At 37.4% G+C, this 19,127-nt stretch overlaps 1 protein-coding gene across 1 annotated transcript in view; it reads left to right on the top strand.

Moving 5' to 3' along the window:
• The window catches only part of LOC108647630 (CD109 antigen-like), a 52,695-nt gene that overhangs the window by 25,355 nt on the left and 8,213 nt on the right, over positions 1-19,127 (top strand). The window contains exons 9-20 of the mRNA XM_018094078.2: positions 309-426; positions 2,492-2,605; positions 5,327-5,545; positions 7,278-7,407; positions 8,364-8,540; positions 8,995-9,076; positions 9,473-9,704; positions 11,616-11,784; positions 13,279-13,466; positions 15,468-15,626; positions 15,716-15,781; positions 18,876-18,991. Coding sequence (XP_017949567.2) covers positions 309-426; positions 2,492-2,605; positions 5,327-5,545; positions 7,278-7,407; positions 8,364-8,540; positions 8,995-9,076; positions 9,473-9,704; positions 11,616-11,784; positions 13,279-13,466; positions 15,468-15,626; positions 15,716-15,781; positions 18,876-18,991 — 1,770 coding nt within the window. The remainder of the gene's footprint in view (positions 1-308; positions 427-2,491; positions 2,606-5,326; positions 5,546-7,277; positions 7,408-8,363; positions 8,541-8,994; positions 9,077-9,472; positions 9,705-11,615; positions 11,785-13,278; positions 13,467-15,467; positions 15,627-15,715; positions 15,782-18,875; positions 18,992-19,127) is intronic.

Genomic DNA, 19,127 nt, shown 5'->3' with positions numbered 1-19,127 from the left:
GGTTTCCCTATTCTCTGTAATAATAAAACAGTACCTTGTACTTGATCCCAGCTAAGATCTAATTAATCCTTATTGAAGCCCAAACAATCCTATTGGGTTTAATTACTGTTTAAATAATTTTTTGAGCAGACTTAAGGTAGGAGATCTGAATTATGGAAAGACCCCTTAGCTGGCATACCCCAGGTCCCGCGCATTCTGGATAACGGGTCCCATACCTGTACAAAATAAAATATGCAAAATATACTACATATAATTATGTTTATAATTACAATGACTATTATTATTATTTTTTGTTTTTTCTTTTGCAGCTCTGGAGCAAATTCTAGCCTGCAAGTAACTGTACCTCATAAATTTATGACTTGGGTGGCCAGTGCCTTTGTGATATCAGAAGGACTTGGTCTGGGAGTGTCAGAGCAATATCCTGAGGTATTGTAGTATCTCCCTGTAACTATCTGTGTTAATCTGTTTTGCACTCTTTTCTTCTTTATTCCATTAAATATAAAAACATAGTTAGCTGCTGGGATTCGGGAAGAACCCTTAAAACTGTATTTTTCTATTTGTGCCAAGCCAAACCAGTGCATTGTTGTTTTTATGCTACATCAATTTCACACTAACATTCCCTTACTCATCCATGGCCGATCCCATAAGTTACCTGCACAGCCACTGAGCAAGCCATGCAGGGTTCAAATTCTTTACCGTAACATAGTAAGTTAGGTTGAAAAAAGACATGTCCATCAAGTTCAACCTTAATGCCTACAGTATATAAAACCTGCATAACTGCTAGTTTTCTTTTTCTCTGTAATAATAAAACTGTACCTTGTACTTGAACTCAACTAAGATATAATTCATCCTTATTTTAGGCAAAACAATCCTATTTTGTTTATATAATATTTAGATGATTTTTTAGTAGGCTTAATGTACAGAGATCTAAATTACAGAAAGATCCCTTATCTGGAAAATTCTAGGTACTGAGCATTCTGGATATAAGGTTCCATACCTGTAATATATCTTTTTCCTTGTTACAGTGCTGTAATGTAAAGTACAAAAAAAGGGAACCTATAACACATCATCTCAGAGAAAAGATTGAGTTGTGTTGTTTGTGCAAAAATCACTACCTTCAAGCAGGTCTTTAAAAAGTGTAATGGGCATTTCAGTTTGCAGTGTGAAAACAGTCAGCAATGACAGTGAGCATGATTCAGGTAGAATAACTTGCATGTGGTAGATCTGTGTGTTGTATATACTATGCAAACTATAATAATTATCGTGTGCTCTTTCCTGTGTAGCTTAACCCTTTAGGGCTCTGGCACATGGGGAGATTAGTCACCCGCGAAAAATCTCCCTTGTCACGGGCAACTAATCTCCCCGAACTACCATCCTACCAGCCAAAATGTAAGTCGCCGGTGGGATGGCACACGCTGCGCAGGCAATTTAGGCAAATCGCCGAAGTTGCCTCGCGAGGCCTGCAACTTATCTCCCCGTGTGCCAGAGCCCGTAAGTGCCAGCAGAATTTGACATTTCGGTTCCCCTCAGTGCCAGACGTTTTGTAAACATTCTGTGCGCTCTCAATTTAGGGGCTTTTACTAGGGGCAGGGTTAAGTTTAGGTTGGCAAACTATATATTGTTTTTTTTAGGAGAACCTGAGCTTTCCAAATCTGCCTGCGTTTCTGTGTATTTCCACTTCTGGAACAAGATTTAGAGCTTGAAGTACAAAAAAAAAGAAAAAATGCTATTGTCAGGGAAAAGCCACTCACAGACGTGCCTGACACCGGGACGGGGTACAAGGGGGTTACACTCAGTCACCTTTTACACAGGTTAGACTAACATCCAGCACCCCCAAAGAAACCACCGCCCCAAATAACTATTCGCTGCCACCATCTATCATTAACAGGCGATAGAAACCTAATTACACAAATGTATCATACACAAACTTTCCTACTGCAGTGAGGGATAGTTCTACTACTTCCATACACACACCAGCAGCCATGGTTAATTTACATACACACTTTCCTACTGACAGTCCACTAGCTAATACACCTCTAGGCCTGAGCAGTCATACAAGGTACGTGGAATCGATATAGAGCCAAAGGACAGAACTTATTAAATTTTATATTTAATATTACAAGGGTAAACAGTGCAATTTTAAAAAGATGTTACAAAAGAGAAATATACATGCAAAACAGTAAATAAAATAAAAGGGAATAAAAACACAGAGAAACCCTAAGTACGTTACCGGGATCTTATAACTATTTAGCATGTAATGTTCAATTTAGGCCTAAGATATCAGTCTTTTTGTCGCTCACAACTGACATAAATATTGCACAATATATTTTTTCTCATATTCAATATTTTAAAAATATTTTTTAAAGCTTTTCAGCTATTTTTTACTGTATCATAGACTGTGCTAGACACAGTCTAGGGTATACTGGAAGCAGTTATTTGGCTGTATCAATATTTATTTTCATTTCTGTTGATGCTATATTATTTTTTGCAGCTTGAAGCTTTCCAGCCTCTTCTTCTGACCCTGAATGCTCCCAGGACTGTAATCAGAGGTGAAAATTTTATTTTAAAAGTTACCCTGGAGACCTACATAGCAACAGACTTTCAGGTACGTGCTCCACCTTTACCTTATTTTTTTATGTACAAGCAAATTACAAAAGTGACTATTTACTGTATATCATAATTTCCTTTTTACATGGTAGTAATTGTTAAATTACTAAATATTTTGGATTTAAAAATAATAAAAATATTAAATTGCAGCAAAAGGTGCCTGGCTATCATACAAATCCATCATATACAGATCCACTTACATTTGTGGGTCTTTAGAGTAAACTGCCCTTATACCTAAAATGGCACCACAACCCAACTAAATGGTGACATTTTTTAATAAGAATTGGGGACAGTGGGCTGAGCTGTTAAAATCTGGACTGCCCCATGAAAAGCTCATCCCACTGTCCCAGATTCTTATTGAAAAGTCCCTCATTTCCCTTTGATCTCCTGCACTGAAAGCCAAAAAAGATACAAAGTTTGTCAAACTTAATTAGATAAGTAGGCTTTTGGCAGAGAGTCCAGAATACTCAACACCTGCACTTAAATACAATTCTAAATAATAGGATAAACAGGTCTCTTGGGGGAACTGAGACTTGCAGCTTAAAGGGCAATTTCAGCTTCATTAGCCAAACTATAATAACACATAAAACAAGACCCCAAAACTTTGTAAAATGGTAGTGGTATTAAGGGGGTTTGGTCATAATATTGGGCATGGTCATGAAAATTTAGCTGAAAATATATTAAAGAATATATTAAAGAAAATAAACTATAATGTACTGTTGCCCTGCACTGGTAACATTTGTGTGTTTGCTTCAGAACCCCTACTATAGTTTATATAAAAACCCTGTTGTATAACACTGGGGGCAGCCATTTAAAAGGAGAAAATGGCACAGGTTTGTAATGTTTGCATGTTTAAGTTACAGTGTACCTTTAAGGCAGAGAGGCAGGCTGGGAAGGTGGGCAGGAATCAGGAAGTGAGAACTATGGAATGAAGAAGGAGCAGCGAAAGGAAACAGGAACTGTACAGTGAATAAAGTTGCCTCCACTGCAGGATGAATATGTACTCCTTACCATAAGCATACACAGAAAGATTCAGACATAACAACGTTATGTAGCCCACTTTTGGCTATGGCTTTATTTCTAACATACATGTATACTTTATATATTGGCATGCCTCCACCCAGGGTAGGGACAGGTTGACTGTAACACCCTTCCCTGGGAAACTCTGTACAGTCCTCCTTGGGCAGGGACTCCCTGCAACTCCAGTACATTGCCCTCCTTGGCGTAGCTGCTTACCAGGTATTTGAGGATCCACTCTGTGAGGAATAGACCAGGAGACTGGATGTGCTGAATAACCAAATAACTTGCTTATTGAATGCACACAGGGTATCCAGGAGTATGATAGGCAGTTCAGGTATTCTCCCCTTACTTCCTCTGGGAGATCCTCTCATTCAGGCCTACCCCTGGTGCTCCCGCCAGAATACCCTCTTTGGGACCTCCCACCTCATGCCGGAAGACCCTCTCTTCAGGCTCTCCCCAGTACTCCCACCAGACAACACTCCCTGAGGGCTCTCCACAGTACCCATTGCTTAGGAAATCTCCACTGTGTGGTCCCTTGGTACCACTTGAGTTGGCCACTTAATATCCCTGAACTCCGGCGATGAATGCCGGGAGGTCTTAACCTCGATACCACCTGGAGGGACTTCCAACTGCTCTTTCTAAACTCTCTACCTGTCTTTCACTCCTAGAGTGAACTGTAACATGAACTCCTAAGCTAGAGAACTAGAGCCTGTAGCTAGCCTCATCCCATGAGGTTGGGTTCCAGGACTAAAACCTTGCACAGCATGTGTGCCATCCCATTTTATATTGCACCACACCACATTGCTGCTGGAACTGCAGAGAAACTCCCTTTTCATACACACAGCCAGGACCACCTTTAGGAGTCCATAACCCAAAAAGGCCACCCTCTGGTGCCTGTCTACAGGGGAACCCACCTAAAGGTGGCCATACACGCACCGATATTATCGTACGAAACCTCGTTTCGTACGATAATCGGTGCGTGTATGGCATGTCGGCGAGTCGACCGATATCGCAGGAAGCTGCCGATATCGGACGACTCGCCGATCGGACAAGTTTGAAAATTTTGATCGGGCGCCATAGAAGGCGCCTGACCAAAATTCTCCCTTCAGAGCTGAATCGGCAGAAGGAGGTAGAAATCCTATTGTTTCTACCTCCTTACCTGCCAATTCAGCCCTGAATGGTGTGTGGCGGATCTTACGATGTTTCGTGCGACCGATGGTCGTACGAAACATCGTCAGATCGCCACGTGTATGGCCACCTTAAGGGGCCCAAATCTTAGGATCCCTACAGTTGTATAGCATTTAACAGATAAACCACGTAGAATACAATGGTGTCTTATCTACTATGTAACCTGTGCCTTTTCTTCTTTTTTCCAGCTTGAATGGTGGCCCCATGGTTACCCAGCAGCTTATTTATATAAACTATAGTAAGGTTCCTGAAGCAAACACACCAGTTTTACCAATGCAGGGCAGCAGTAAATTATATTTTAATTACTTTAAAACAATTTCATTTTTTGGTGTTACTGTTCCTTTAATCTCTGTATATATATTATTTATTATAATGCTTGTCCTTCCCTGTGTATACATTTCTACATTGTAAAATTGTACAGTGCTGCATATCCAAGTAGCTCTCTATAAATTGTATAACCGTTATTCAAACACAAATTTATATTTTCAGTAATAGCCCATTTATATTTTAGGCGACCTTGAAATTGGAACCTAGTAGCTCCTTTGAAATAATTATTCCAGATAACAATACAAATAGTGTACCAGGACAAAGAAGTGTCTTCATACAAAGTAATGGATCAAAGGAGGTGCTATTTCCTATAAATCCTACGAAACTTGGTGAGATGTCTCTCACTGTACAAGCCAACGCTCTGGGATTTTCAGATTCTGCAACCCAAACAGTATTAGTAAAGGTAGGTAACAGAGAACAAACATAACAATGAATTTTTATAAAAAATCTATTCATTTAGGCTAACCAGTATACGTACGGATAAACATAAGAAATTCATGACACTATGGGAACCTTGGTATACCTACTCTTTTCCGAATACTGAGACCTCATCTACTCTTGCATTTTAGATCAATTTTTTTTAAAATAACAGCCACCATGCACTACAAAAGGTCAATGGGAACTTTATACAGGTCATACATAAACCATAATACATGGTAAAATGTCTTTTCACTCTTCGGTCCTACTATTCACCAGATGTGGAAGTAACTTTCTTCTCTTCTTTCAGTTTTCTCTTACGGATATATGCTGTTCATTATATAACTGTTTTAATTCAATATCCTCTATGTACACAATAAAATGCAAGTAAAAATAAAATAATTTATTTTTGTACCTTACTACTTTCTGAGTAAAATGCTTTCCTTTTTTAAGCACCTATGGTGTAATGTAATGCTAAGTTTGCCCAGGGGCAGTAACCCATAGCAACCAATCAGCACATAGCATCTACTGGCCATCTGTTTAAAAGCAAGCATCTTATTGGTTGCTGTGGGTTACTGCACCTGGGCAAACTTACTGCTTTTTTTGCACATGGGTGGTTACAGGTAATTTTTTGAATTACTGGTATTTTTTCCAGCTGTAACAATAGTTACAATTCTGAAAAATACGTTAATAGGAAAATATTTTTGACATTAATATCCCTGATATAATTCAAACTATTTTGAATCCCTCGGGAATTCCCAGTTCAAATATTAATTTTCAAACCACTGGGAATTCCTGATGGATTCTTTTTTTAATTTTTGTTTTATAAATAACCACTTAACCACCATACCTTCTGGTATGACTTATAATGTCAGGTGACATAACTGTTGATCACACAAACAAAATGTAGATGGACAGTGGTTAGCATTACTACCCTTATGTTAAAGGACAACTAGAGTCAATATTTCCACCATCTTTGTCCCTGAGCCCAGGTATTTATTGCACCACTTTGGGTGATTGCATGGGTAGTATATAATGTTTTGTACTGTTCTTCATACTTGTCCAGCAAGTAATTCCTGGGAGCTGGGAAAAAATAGAATTCAGTATTGTTATATGCTGAAAAGCACTATCAGTTTCAAGTATTTTCCTTGTGTTTTCATGGGTTTCCTTATTGTAAAGTGCCCTTATTCCACAAAACAAAACATTTACTACTTAAAATCCTTTACTTAGATTACACTGCCACATTTTAGGCAGCACATTAAAGAGTCAATGAAGCATATGGTCTAAGGCCCCTTAGATTAAGTCTCTTTTTAATGTTGAAGGAAACCACAGGGAGAAATACAAACTCTACAAAATTCAATAGAGTTTTCAAGTCATAAACCAGTATGTGTATTTTTTTGTGTTAGTGGCAGGTAGGTTTTCCACCTGGTAGGGTTGTCTTCTGCATTTCCCCCCTCCTTCCCCCACTGCCCCCATTATTCTCCTAACCCTGCCCATTTTACATCACAGCCTCCCCTAACTGACTCGCCCCCCTCCCCTATGTCCTAGCTGGTATTTTTTCTGAAGAAAGGTGCCAACCCTAGTGGTAGGGTTATTAGTTACACAGCAACACCTGTACATAGAAATGTGACACAGCTGTATGAATAAACAATATATTGTGTATGTATATAGAAATATTTTTACATATATTTAAACTCTGTCTTCTTGTTTTACTTCAGGCTGAAGGCATACAGCACGTTTATTCCAGCAGTGTTATTTTAAAAGCTGGAGCTCATGCAAAAAAATTATCATTCACTTTTCCTGTTGATGTGGTAGTCGACACCAAACAAGCATCTCTCAGCATTACTGGTATGAATTGTTTTACGGTTCCATGCACAGCTATGTAAAGTGTATTGTCAACTAAGCAATGTAATACTGTACCTGAGATAATACTACAACTGAATAACTTGTACAAACTTTTATTCCTGTGTTTGCAACCAAAACCTTTAATATCACTTTTATTTTTTTGGTACACTAGCAGTGATAATTAATAGCTAAAAAATCAATAAATCAGCTAATAAACATACATTGAAAGTTTAATCCAATAATATTTAATAGTTAAAAAAATCAATAGATTTATATAGGTTAATTAATATTAATAGGTCTTTCCTGCCACCACCTTCAAAAGAGTAAACCTGGAAATTAACTGATGTTGACTGATGTTAAGTGCTAATACCTGTAAAACAATGACACGGTTTTCAGTGATCTGTGTCTTTTTTTTATTAGTGCTTAACTCCCTCTAGCAGGTCTGTTCCTCGATCAACTTCTGGATTTACTATTTATAAGGTAGCTGCAGAAAAGACCTCTGAAACTACATTTTTTTTTTCTGTCAACATACGTTCCAATTAAATTTCAGAATTTTTAACTATTAATTTATCATAGATAAGACACAACAAAATAGTGATATTAAAGTACTATATACAGCGTATATAAGTACTTGGTTTCGTTTGTTGTCTGCCAGTGTCCTATGATCTATGGCAGATTTATGAAAATGTGAGTTTAGAGTTTAATAGATTAAAACTCACCCATGTTCTATTCATTCCTATGGGATTTTATCAATTGGTAAAAGTTAGAACTCACCATTTGCTAAATACACTTCTAAATATCCAGTAGGAATGAACAGAACATGGGTAAGTTTTTATCAATTAAATTCTAAACTCACATTTTCATAAATCTGGCCCCTAATTTTTCAAATCATTCATTTACAGAAGTGTTTTTATAAATGTACCTCTAGTTAAATGTGTTGGTTTTCAATATTCCAACAGGAAACTTCCTTGCACCATCAATTAAAGGTCTTGAATCACTGATTCAGTTGCCCACTGGTTGTGGAGAACAAAACATGATTCACTTTGCTCCAGTCATTTATAGTTTACAATATTTAATAGCAACTAACCAGATAACTGAAGATTTTAGAACAAAAGCCATTCGTTTCATGGAAAAAGGTTAGTGTTTGTTTGCAGGAATTCATGAATATTAAATACATACTGTAGAAAATTGCTGGACAGCAGCTGTGAAGGCCAATTGGGTGAGGCGCAGGCGTAGGCCTCTCCCGCTGGGCCTGCATAGGCCCCTGTTATGAACCAATTGTTGGCCTGGGGACCAAAAATTTGAATCAACCCGATTCGGCTCTGCAAAGTCATCTTGTTTGGTTACCTTACCAAATGCTACCCCATGCGCTGAAGATTTGGGGACTGAGTTATTATTCTACTGATTTATTCTGAAACCCCTGTTTTAAAATTAATCCTTTAACCCCTCCCTTCATTATAAAATGACAATAAAGCCCTTCATAATGGTGGAATAATCCTAAAATAATTGTAGACTCACCCATGCCTACAGAATATTATTGTTATTATTATGGTCATGCTAATTATTTAATTTTTAATATTTTGAATGAAGGTTACCAAACAGAATTAAATTACTGGAGATCTGGTGGTTCATTCAGTGCTTTTGGAAGCAGGGATTATTCTAAGAGTACTTGGTAAGCTTTTAGTTTCAAAGTATAAACTTTTCTTGTTTTCCTTACACATGAATAAATGCGATGCATTACAAGTAGGGATGCGTGAAAGTGCACCACTTTGCTTTGCAACAAAAAATTCACAACACTTTGCTTTGGAGTTAATGGTTGTTTTTTTCACCACATTTTTTTTCTCTCGTCAAATGCATTGTAGTAAATGGGCAATTTTTCTGTATCAGTAAAAAAAACTCATCCTTGATTGCAATCACAGAAATCATTCACTACAAACAGGTAAATAGCTCATTTAAACAGATGTGCTTATTTTTTAATGGCATGACTAAAATGATGTCCAACAGTGATGTTGTGATATATATTTAGTATATATTAGTCTCTTTAACATGTTGAAAATCATATTTCTAGGCTTTCTGCATTTGTTCTAAGATGTTTACTCCAAGCTCGTCAATTTATTAGCATAAGCGAAGAAGTATTATATAGAACAAAGGAATGGTTATTTCAGAACCTGGATGAAAAAACAGGCATTTTCAAAGAACCTGGACAAATTTTAAATACTCGCCTTCAGGGTGGATCAAATGGTGTCATTGCCCACAATGCATACATACTGATAGCTATGTTGGAAGATGAAGGTAACAATGTAAGTAAAAATTAAACCTTTTGCAATCATGTAAAATTATGACGATTAGACATCATGTTGTTCTTGTGAAATATCTATTTTTATTACAAATCTTTGTGTTTCCTCGAGGGTGTAAACTGTAATCTTCACCTGGTCCATGCTGTTCTAGTGTAAACCAAGATTCCTCTAGCCCATTACTATGGCAACATTAGCTGTATAGGGCCCATAACATCAGGAATAAGAGGCAGATGTATCAAAGATTGATCTAAGAATGTTGCTTGACCTGAGCATTCAGGGACTGGTTATCTTAGATCCTTTAAAAGAACAACAGATCTATGTTATAAAATCTCATAGAAAGGGTAATTGTTATTTTTTCATGTTTATTCCATCAGTATTAAATAACAAACATTGATTTGTTCTACATCAATCTGATCTGTTATGTGCTTTACAGAGTCCGCAGTGTTTAGCTGACAGCAATTATGAGGATTTATGGCTCTGTACAACTAAAGGGTTAGGATCTGTATTGGTATTTTTCCAACTCTGGTTTGGAGGATGTGGTATTTGCATGTATCCAAAATAATGTTTTTTCTGTTTAAAATCGAATTATAAGTGGCTGTGTGCATCTTTGTTTTTCTGCATATTTGTGTGCTTGTGTTACCCCAGGTCCCACCCACTTCATTTCCTGAAATACAGAGGGTGAATAGTGAATGCTTAATAAGAAAAGGCTAATAGAAGTTTACCACCACTAAAACAAAGATTTAGCTACACCAATCAAATGTCTGCAGTGATTGTTTGAATTTAACAGACTTAAACCATTTTGTTAATGTAAAGCAAATTACAGTTTTTGCACAATATCTAGTAACCCAAAAGTTGGAATGCAAATATTTCCTATACTAAGATAGATATGCAGTGGAATATGATTCTCTAAATGCCTATACAGTTTTACAAACCCCAAAATAAATACTAATACAATACTAATACAATTCAGATTTTTTAGAAACTGCTCTTCGGTCAGCACAGAAAGAAGAGCTGGTCTAAGAAAAGCAAAGCAAGTTTGACCAGACTACTTATTATGTCCCATAGAGTACTCCATTAAACTACTGGCTAAGCACCACTGAGATCACATTAGTTACCTTTTGGGCAGTCATATTATTTAAACAGATAACTCTAAGGGGCAGATTTATCAAAACCCGAGTTCGAATCCCGAATGGGAAAAATTCGGATTGGAAACGAAAATTTTTGAAGATCGCAAATATCCCGAAAATGCTTATGAAAAAATCGTATTAGTCACGAAAAAATCGTATTGGCGATCCAAAAGTCACGTAATTTTCGTACCAAACCATTGCAGACAGCGGCAGTCTTTCCGAATTTTTCGCACGGGCGCACGACTTTTCGCACGACTTTTTCGTGCGCCCGCGCGAAAAAATCGGGCGCGAATCCGCTCGCCGCGTTCGGACCCGTTCGGGTCTTAATAAATCTCCCCCTAACACTACTGCACTACATTTTTGTACCCAACTAAGTGAACAGGGCTGGACAGGGATCTCAAAATAGGCCCTGTTATTTCAAGAACACAGAGCTAGCAACAGCCCACTCAGTAGTAACTGTGTATTGCAAATTACAGCTGCCCCTTTGGCATTTGCCAGAATCCACAGATTGCCAGGCATGGGATCAAAAATAGCAACCAAACACTTAATATTGTCATCACTTATGTGTCATTCAGGGATGCATATTGACCAGCCTGAACCAAAAGTTTGTTTTATGATCTAAGCAGCCTTTTTGTGTGTCTGGTGGGCTTTATCATTTTTTATTATATCAATACCTCAACCACTATCCAGAATGTACATTTATCTAATACTGCAGGTATATCTATTAATGTATGTCAGTGTTATCTATTTTACCACTTTACTCATAAGTCATATTTTCTTTTTGGAGAATGTTACATACAGAATGAATAAAACAATACAATACCTTGAGAACAAGACAGAAGAAGGTATTACCAGTAACTACACTTTATCAATTGTGGCCTATGCTTTATCAGTGGCCAATAGCTCCAAGGCAACAGCAGCACTCACTCAGCTTAACTCAAGGGCAAACAGTACTGGTAGGTAGTTTAAAACTTATGTCAATATGAAAAAGTTACAATAAACTAGTGGTCAGATTTACTAAAAATCAGATTTTTTTGTTTGTAGAAATTTAAATAAACTCTTGAAAGTTTTTTGATTAAAAAAAAATGTATTTATTAATAGTCACAATAATTTGTAAGTCTATCTATGAAAGTTTTGAATTTTGCTTTATTTTTATCCGAAATGTGTGACTCGAAAAATTTTATGAAAGTTTCCAGAATATATTGCCGATTATAAAAAAAAATTGTCACATTTAACTGGACATTCGTTTCCATGAATCCTATATTTTCCAAACAGGATGTCCTGCAGCGGCCATTTTAGAAGCACTGGTGCTCATTTTCCCTCACTTGCATTTTGGAAAACAATGTGTTTGAAGAATACTTCATCAAATAATAGAGCTTCTCCAGCAGAATCCTGCATTGAAACAGATTTTTTTATTTCATTTTTAAATTTCACATGGGGCTAGCCATATTCTTCATTTTCCTGGGTGCCACAACCATGTGATCTGTGCTCTGATAAACTGCAGTCACACTTTACTGCTGAGCTGCAAGTTGGAGTGATATCACCCAATAGTAAGAAATCCAAGTCCGGCTTGGGACTCCTCCAGTTACATGGGAGTAGGAGAAACAATAGGTTACCTGAAAACAGTTCTAATGTGTAGCGCTCGCTCCTTCTGCAAGCTCAGCCAATGCAGTGAAATGGCTGCCTACACACCAATGTTACAGTTAAAAAAATACATTTGTGGGTTCAAAAATATAATTGTAAATGAATTATTTGCTATATAAACAGTGCAATTTAGAAATAAAAAGTACACCATAAAAATGACAGTATCCCTTTATGTTCTACTTGAAAGCTTGCGAGAAAAATGTGTTTAAGTTGCCCTTGAAAGTGTGTGAAATAGAAAACAATAATGTGGTTAAGTCTCTCTTGAAAGTGTGTGAAATAGAAAAAGAAAACAATAATGTGTTTAATGTGTTAAAAATGTGTGAAATATGTGTTTAACTTCCCCTTGATATTGGGTGTTTGAAAAATGTGCTTAACTTCCCCTGGAAAATGTTTAAGGACAGGCTATCAATGACTATTCAATTTCTTTGTGGGTTTTTTACAATAAAAATCTAAACATTTGAACATTAAAAGCCTTCCATAGGACTCAATGGTTCTCTGCAGTTTAAACCTGGGGTTTTTTGTTCTTTCTTTAAAAAAGTCACACAAAGTTTTATAAATCTCAAACGGTCCTGGTTTTTAAAAAAGTTCTAAAAGTTTTTCAAGAGAATACTCTGAGAAAAAAGTAATATATTGTATGTATGTAAAATAGTATACTGTATGTATGTAAAATTATATACTGTATTTATATGTATCTATGGCAGTATACAATGGTATACTGCCAAAAACACATACATAAATCAAAAACGAAACATTAAAAAAAATAGAAAATGGGCCCCATAACATTACAGTGATTTGTATTCCTTTAGGGTTGCAAAGGTATTGGTCTTCTGGAATTGACCTATCAAACGACTGGCAGCCCCTTTCTGCAGATATTGAGACAGCTGCTTATGCACTGCTCTCCCACTGCCAGCAAAACAGGATTGCTGAAGGCGTTCCTATCATGAATTGGCTGAGCCAGCACAGGAATCACCTTGGGGGATATTCTTCTACCCAGGTAATAGCTTACACAAAGAGAGTGCGTTACATTTATTATAAAAGAGAACAATCATTACTAATTAATTTTTTTACATTACATGACCATGGCATCATCCACTGCATCCTCACGCTAAACTCTCTATAAATAAAATGCGTGACACTATCATCTTGGAATGATACTGGCCACAGCTTTATTAGTTTTCAGCAAAACAATCCAAACATGACAATTTAATGATATACAGTGTTCATCTTCACATTACATCATTTATAATTACTGATGAGCGAATCTGTCCCGTTTTGCTTTGCCATAAAATTTGCAAAACGGCAAGAAAATTTGCGAAACATTGACATTTTTTTGTCGCCCGCGTCTATTTTTTTTTTATATATTGTATAAATATACAGTATAACTTATAACATCCATATAACATGAAACCCTGTCAGTCTGCCCTTCCTTACCTGAAGCATCATCCTCCAGCCGTAAAGCATCTTAGCCCAGAGGATATCCGCCAACCGTACTTATAAAAAGACTCTCAACAAAATAGACAGATCCGGAGCGCATAGAATAGGGAACAAAAGAAAAACAATAATAGTGTAGTAACGTTTATATATTGTGACAGTATTAAAAACCGTTTAGAATTCCCTGTGTACAATAAATTAATATTAACACCAAGTGTGATACCGCTAACTGCTCACCACACTTGGGGGCTGATTTACTAACCCACGAATCCGACCCGAATTGGAAAAGTTCCAACTTGAAAACGAATATTTTGCGACTTTTTCGTATGTTTTGCGATTTTTTCGGATTCTGTACGAATTTTTCGGACCCAATACGATTTTTGCGTAAAAACGCGAGTTTTTCGTATCCATTACGAAAGTTGCGTAAAAAGTTGCGCATTTTGCGTAGCGTTAAAACTTACGCGAAAAGTTGCGCATTTTTCGCGTAAGTTTTAACGCTACGCAAAATGCGCAACTTTTTACGCAACTTTCGTAATGGATAGGAAAACTCGCGTTTTTACGCAAAAATCGTATTGGATCCGAAAAATTCGTAAAGAATCCGAAAAAATCGCAAAACATACGAAAAAATCGCAAAATACCGATCATTACGAAAAAAACGCAATCGGACTCCATTCGACCCGTTCGTGGGTAAGTAAATCAGCCCCTTGGTGTTAATATTAATTTATTGTACACAGGGAATTCTAAACGGTTTTTAATACTGTCACAATATATAAACGTTACTACACTATTATTGTTTTCTTTTGTTCCCTATTCTATGTTCTCCGGATCTGTCTATTTTGTTGAGCTTACTTCGGGACCCAGTCAAAGGGGTTGTCTTAAGACGGAGCTGCAGTAAAGAAAACGTTTACACATTCAATTTTGTTACACGGTTCAAGTAAGACTGGACATTTAATCATTTGCTAGCGCTGAGGACTTTTTTGGTATTGTTTTTTACCTCACTTTATAAAAAGACTCTGCCTTACCTGGAGCCCCCTGCCATTACCTTTTAAAATAATGGCCACCTACCTTAGGGGTTAAACCATCCCACCAAGATAAGCCTCTTTTACTAGCACAAATATTTTCCCGGCAGACTGACAAGGGCCCGTCCACCGCTGTGACAAATATCCTTCAATTTTCTCATATTCCCACTAACTAACTAGAAACTCGTGTACCCCAGCCCTCATTGGCCACATTTGTGACAACTAAGAAAACAACCAATAAAACCATGGATACCACCCCCATCTAGGGAGGGCAGGTGGGGAACTTTGCTTTCTTACTTGCTACCATAAAATGGTGAAAAGCTGACCTCTCCTCAAGCTAAAATGGACACCTAATCCTCCCCCCAGTATCAACCCTTCCCATTAAATTAAACCCACCTATTGGGCTCAGGCATGGGCTGAGCCTGGGTCATGCTGCCTCTCCTCCAAGCTGGGCTGCTATCTGTGGCTTACTTGACATTTTGTGCCTTGCATTTAATGGTGTAAAGCTGATAATGCTATAAAGTTCCATATGTGTATTTCTGTAGGATACCGTTATGGCTCTCCTGGCTTTAACCAAGTTTATGACATTGGTTCCAACTTCTAACAATACTTCTCTGACTGTGTCAGTTACTGATTCAGGATCTATTGTACCAAATACATTTAACATCACAAATGAAAATCTTCTGGTTGTACAAAGTCAGCAGGTAAAATAATGTACTTTCTTATTATAATATTTTGTAATCTGACACACCCTTTTTAACACAAGCTAATGCTTGCTTTCTGTCAATCGTAGATTTATGCACTCGAGCCATTGGAACTGGTTGTTTCTGCAGCTGGCGAAGGAGCAGCTCTTTTGCAGGTGTGTTTCTGATCATTTGACGACCACAGCAAATACTGTATATGTCACGACAAAGAAATTTGTTTCTATAACTTCCCCTTTATTTTAACACTATGACAAGATTCACAGTAAGCTGTTGGTTGGTTTGTCAAGGTCTACAAAGGCCAGCAGAGCCAGAAATTTGAACTTTGAAGGAAAGCTGAAAGATAAATGCACAACAACAGAAAAAAGTAAAGATCAGGTTGGGCAGTAAAGCAATAAACATGGCCAGCAGGCTAGCATGAGTGAACCCAGACAATCTGAGAATAAGTACTGTATATGTTAACTTAGTAAGATGACCTACCATTAAAATATCCCCTCCAAAATTCTATTTAAATTCTGAATTTCCTTCTACTCTGCTGGTTTTATTGGCATTAATATGCTATGTCTAAAATTATCAAGAGTTGACATTAATATGAATAGTACAAAAACCATTAAAATAAGGATTTATCACTCCAGTAAATTTACATTCCAGCTTTTCTTTTCTTTTGATTTTCATGCAATAACAGCAGAGTGGCTTCACTGAAGTCACAATGACCCATAAATATGTAGTGGGCTATCTATACACCTACCAATGCATCTATGCACCTACCTACCCAAGCACTTTGGAAGAGAACTATTCTCTATTGGCTCAAGGGTATTCTGACAAGTCCCTATTCATAGTTATTTAATGGGAGGGAGCACATGGCTCTTTCTCTTTGGATGCCACCAGGGGAGATGCTGCCTGAGAGCTTGGAACAGAAGCCAGTAAAGAAGATTGTGCCTTAAAGGAACAGTAACACCAAAAAATGAAAGTGTATAAAAGTAACTAAAATATAATGTGCTGCTGCCCTGCACTGGTAAAAGTTGTGTGTTTACTTCAGAAAGTCTACTATAATTTATATAAATAAGCTGCTATGTAGCCATGGAGGCAGCCATTCAAAGGAGAAAAGGCACAGGCACATAGCAGATAACAGATAAAACACTATTGTATTCTACAGAACTTATCTGTTATCTGCTATGTAACCTGTGCCTTTTCTCCTTTTTTCCAGCTTGAATGGCTGCCCCCGTGGCTACACAGCAGCTTATTATATAAATTATAGTAGTGTTACTGTAGCAAACACACCAGTTTTATCAGTGCAGGGCAACAGTGCATTATATTTTTATTACTTTAAAGCTCTTTCATTTTTTGGTGTTACTGTTCCTTTAAGGGAAACAACCTGTTAGTGAAGTAGGGGAGCAGGTAATCGGTGAACAAGGTTTTTTAGTTAGTCACAGTTACAGCTCCAGTTATAGTACACAATATATTGTTGATGCCTAAAGAACTAAACTCTAAAATTGAATATGACTAGAAATGCCATATTTTGTATTATAAACTGACTGCACTAGCTTAAAGTTTCAGCATCTCTATAATAGTAATGATATAGGTCATGACAGGCGCACCGTTGGGACTTGCCCCGCCTCTTAACAACCTACCACACCACCCTTCCTATCCCTCAAATCCCAAACAAATTACACAGACACCGGTTTTAGATGAAAAGGGCCGCAGAACATTTATTAACATCTGACGTTTTAATTTAAAACATACTATAAGCAAAATGGCATAACATGAACATACGATAAACATATCAAAACATAACATGAAAATATGCTAAACATATCATGAACATATGATAAACATAACTTGAACATTTGTATAACAAACAACCACAACAATCCAATAACTGCGCAATACGATTAGTGCTGCCAGCTGCCATCCTAGCCCGGAACCATCTACTCCTCAACAAATTCACTTCCTGATACACCTCCTTACCCCTGAGGTGCCAAGCGTGCCAACCACCAATCACTTTGCAACCATTGGTTCCCGGACTCAACCATCCCGCCATAAAAACTTCAATACCAACTCACCCTTTATAGGGAGGGAGGGTGGGCGTTTTCCTGTACTGCCTAAGATGGATCAGGAAGCGGGAAACTCCAATCCACCTTTTTATACCACTTGCCTGCCACATTCAAAACAGCCGATCCCCTGCTAACTGGGAGTGGCTTACCCCTACGGCTCTGTCATGCCCCTTGGTTCCCTACACTTTGTTACGGGTCACTGGTCACTTTACAGTTGTCACAGGAGCTCCCCATGTTGGATTCTATCCCCCCACCTCCCCGGAACTGTCCAGGACAGTGCACATGCTTAGTGTGGTCTGAGCAGCCGTTGAGAAGCTGAGCTTAGCGTTCATTGCAAATTATCAAGCAGAAAATGAGGGTTGACTGTCATATACGCTGATGCCACAAGGCTATTTATTTAATTCTGATTCAAACGCCCTGGTTTTAGCTCTGTCATGTAATGTGAATCTAAATAAATGACTAATCAGCTTTTTAGTGTTACTTTAGGTGTGTGCCATCCAGTTGGTGTTAGGTGGGCACTCAGTCTAGATACGATGGATGCCATCTTGTTAAGTTTTTCCACTTTTCTTACAACAATTCAGATGACAAGGAGCAGAGTGCTATTTAAGAATTGTGGAAAGTTTAAAAAGTATCCAGCCTGAAAAGCCCAAGTAGAGAGCTTAATTGGAGGTATAGAGTTCCCACTTGGTGGGGAGTGGTTTCTCATCAGCAGCATTTCTGCTGGGGCAGTAAACAGAAGTTTTATGATAGGTCTTTGCAGAGCAGTGGTCAGGACAACAAATGGCTAGCCAGCAGAAGTACGTAAAAAAGAAAGACAGTTTTTCATCCACATCAACAGTTGATCATCATGTGGCTTTTCATTCTACAAGAGCTCTTACACATTTTTTTATTTGTGCATTTGATGCTCATTTAAAGAAGTGTTGGAGTAAAAGAAAGAGCTTTGTCCATTGATTGGCGGTTGTAACTGAGCATGTATGTGTGATCTTGGGTTGTATGTAAACACATGTGCAAGCCACTTTAAATGGCAATTTTCCTTTTAGGATTATTCACTGGCACATACTACTAGAAAAGTATAGTTTTATGAAAATGTATATTTATATGAATGCACATATAATAAAAACTGTATTGAAAACTGATGTAGTTTATCTGATATTCACAGAAAATGATTATTTGTATTACATTAACATTTGTATTACAGCTAAATGTTGTTTACAACAGTAAAGGTGAAGCAGTTCCTTCAGAGGTATTTAAGCTGAGTGCAACAGTAGATGACAGTGATAGCCATAACCGGATATCAGTCAATGTATGCTCAAGGTAAAACAAATTACAGCTGTCCAATCTCAATCAAATAAATACTGTATTTGTGTGTTAATTTAACAACTTCATTTATAATGTATTTTATTTAGCATTGCACTAAGTGTTTGGTAGCATCTTTGCATTAGTCAATAAA

Source organism: Xenopus tropicalis, chromosome 5 (genome assembly GCF_000004195.4).
Source record: "Xenopus tropicalis strain Nigerian chromosome 5, UCB_Xtro_10.0, whole genome shotgun sequence".
In the NCBI taxonomy this organism is placed as follows: Eukaryota; Metazoa; Chordata; class Amphibia; order Anura; family Pipidae; genus Xenopus; species Xenopus tropicalis.
The sequence above is the reverse complement of the archived record's forward strand: the minus strand, read 5'-3'. Positions and strand labels throughout refer to the sequence as shown.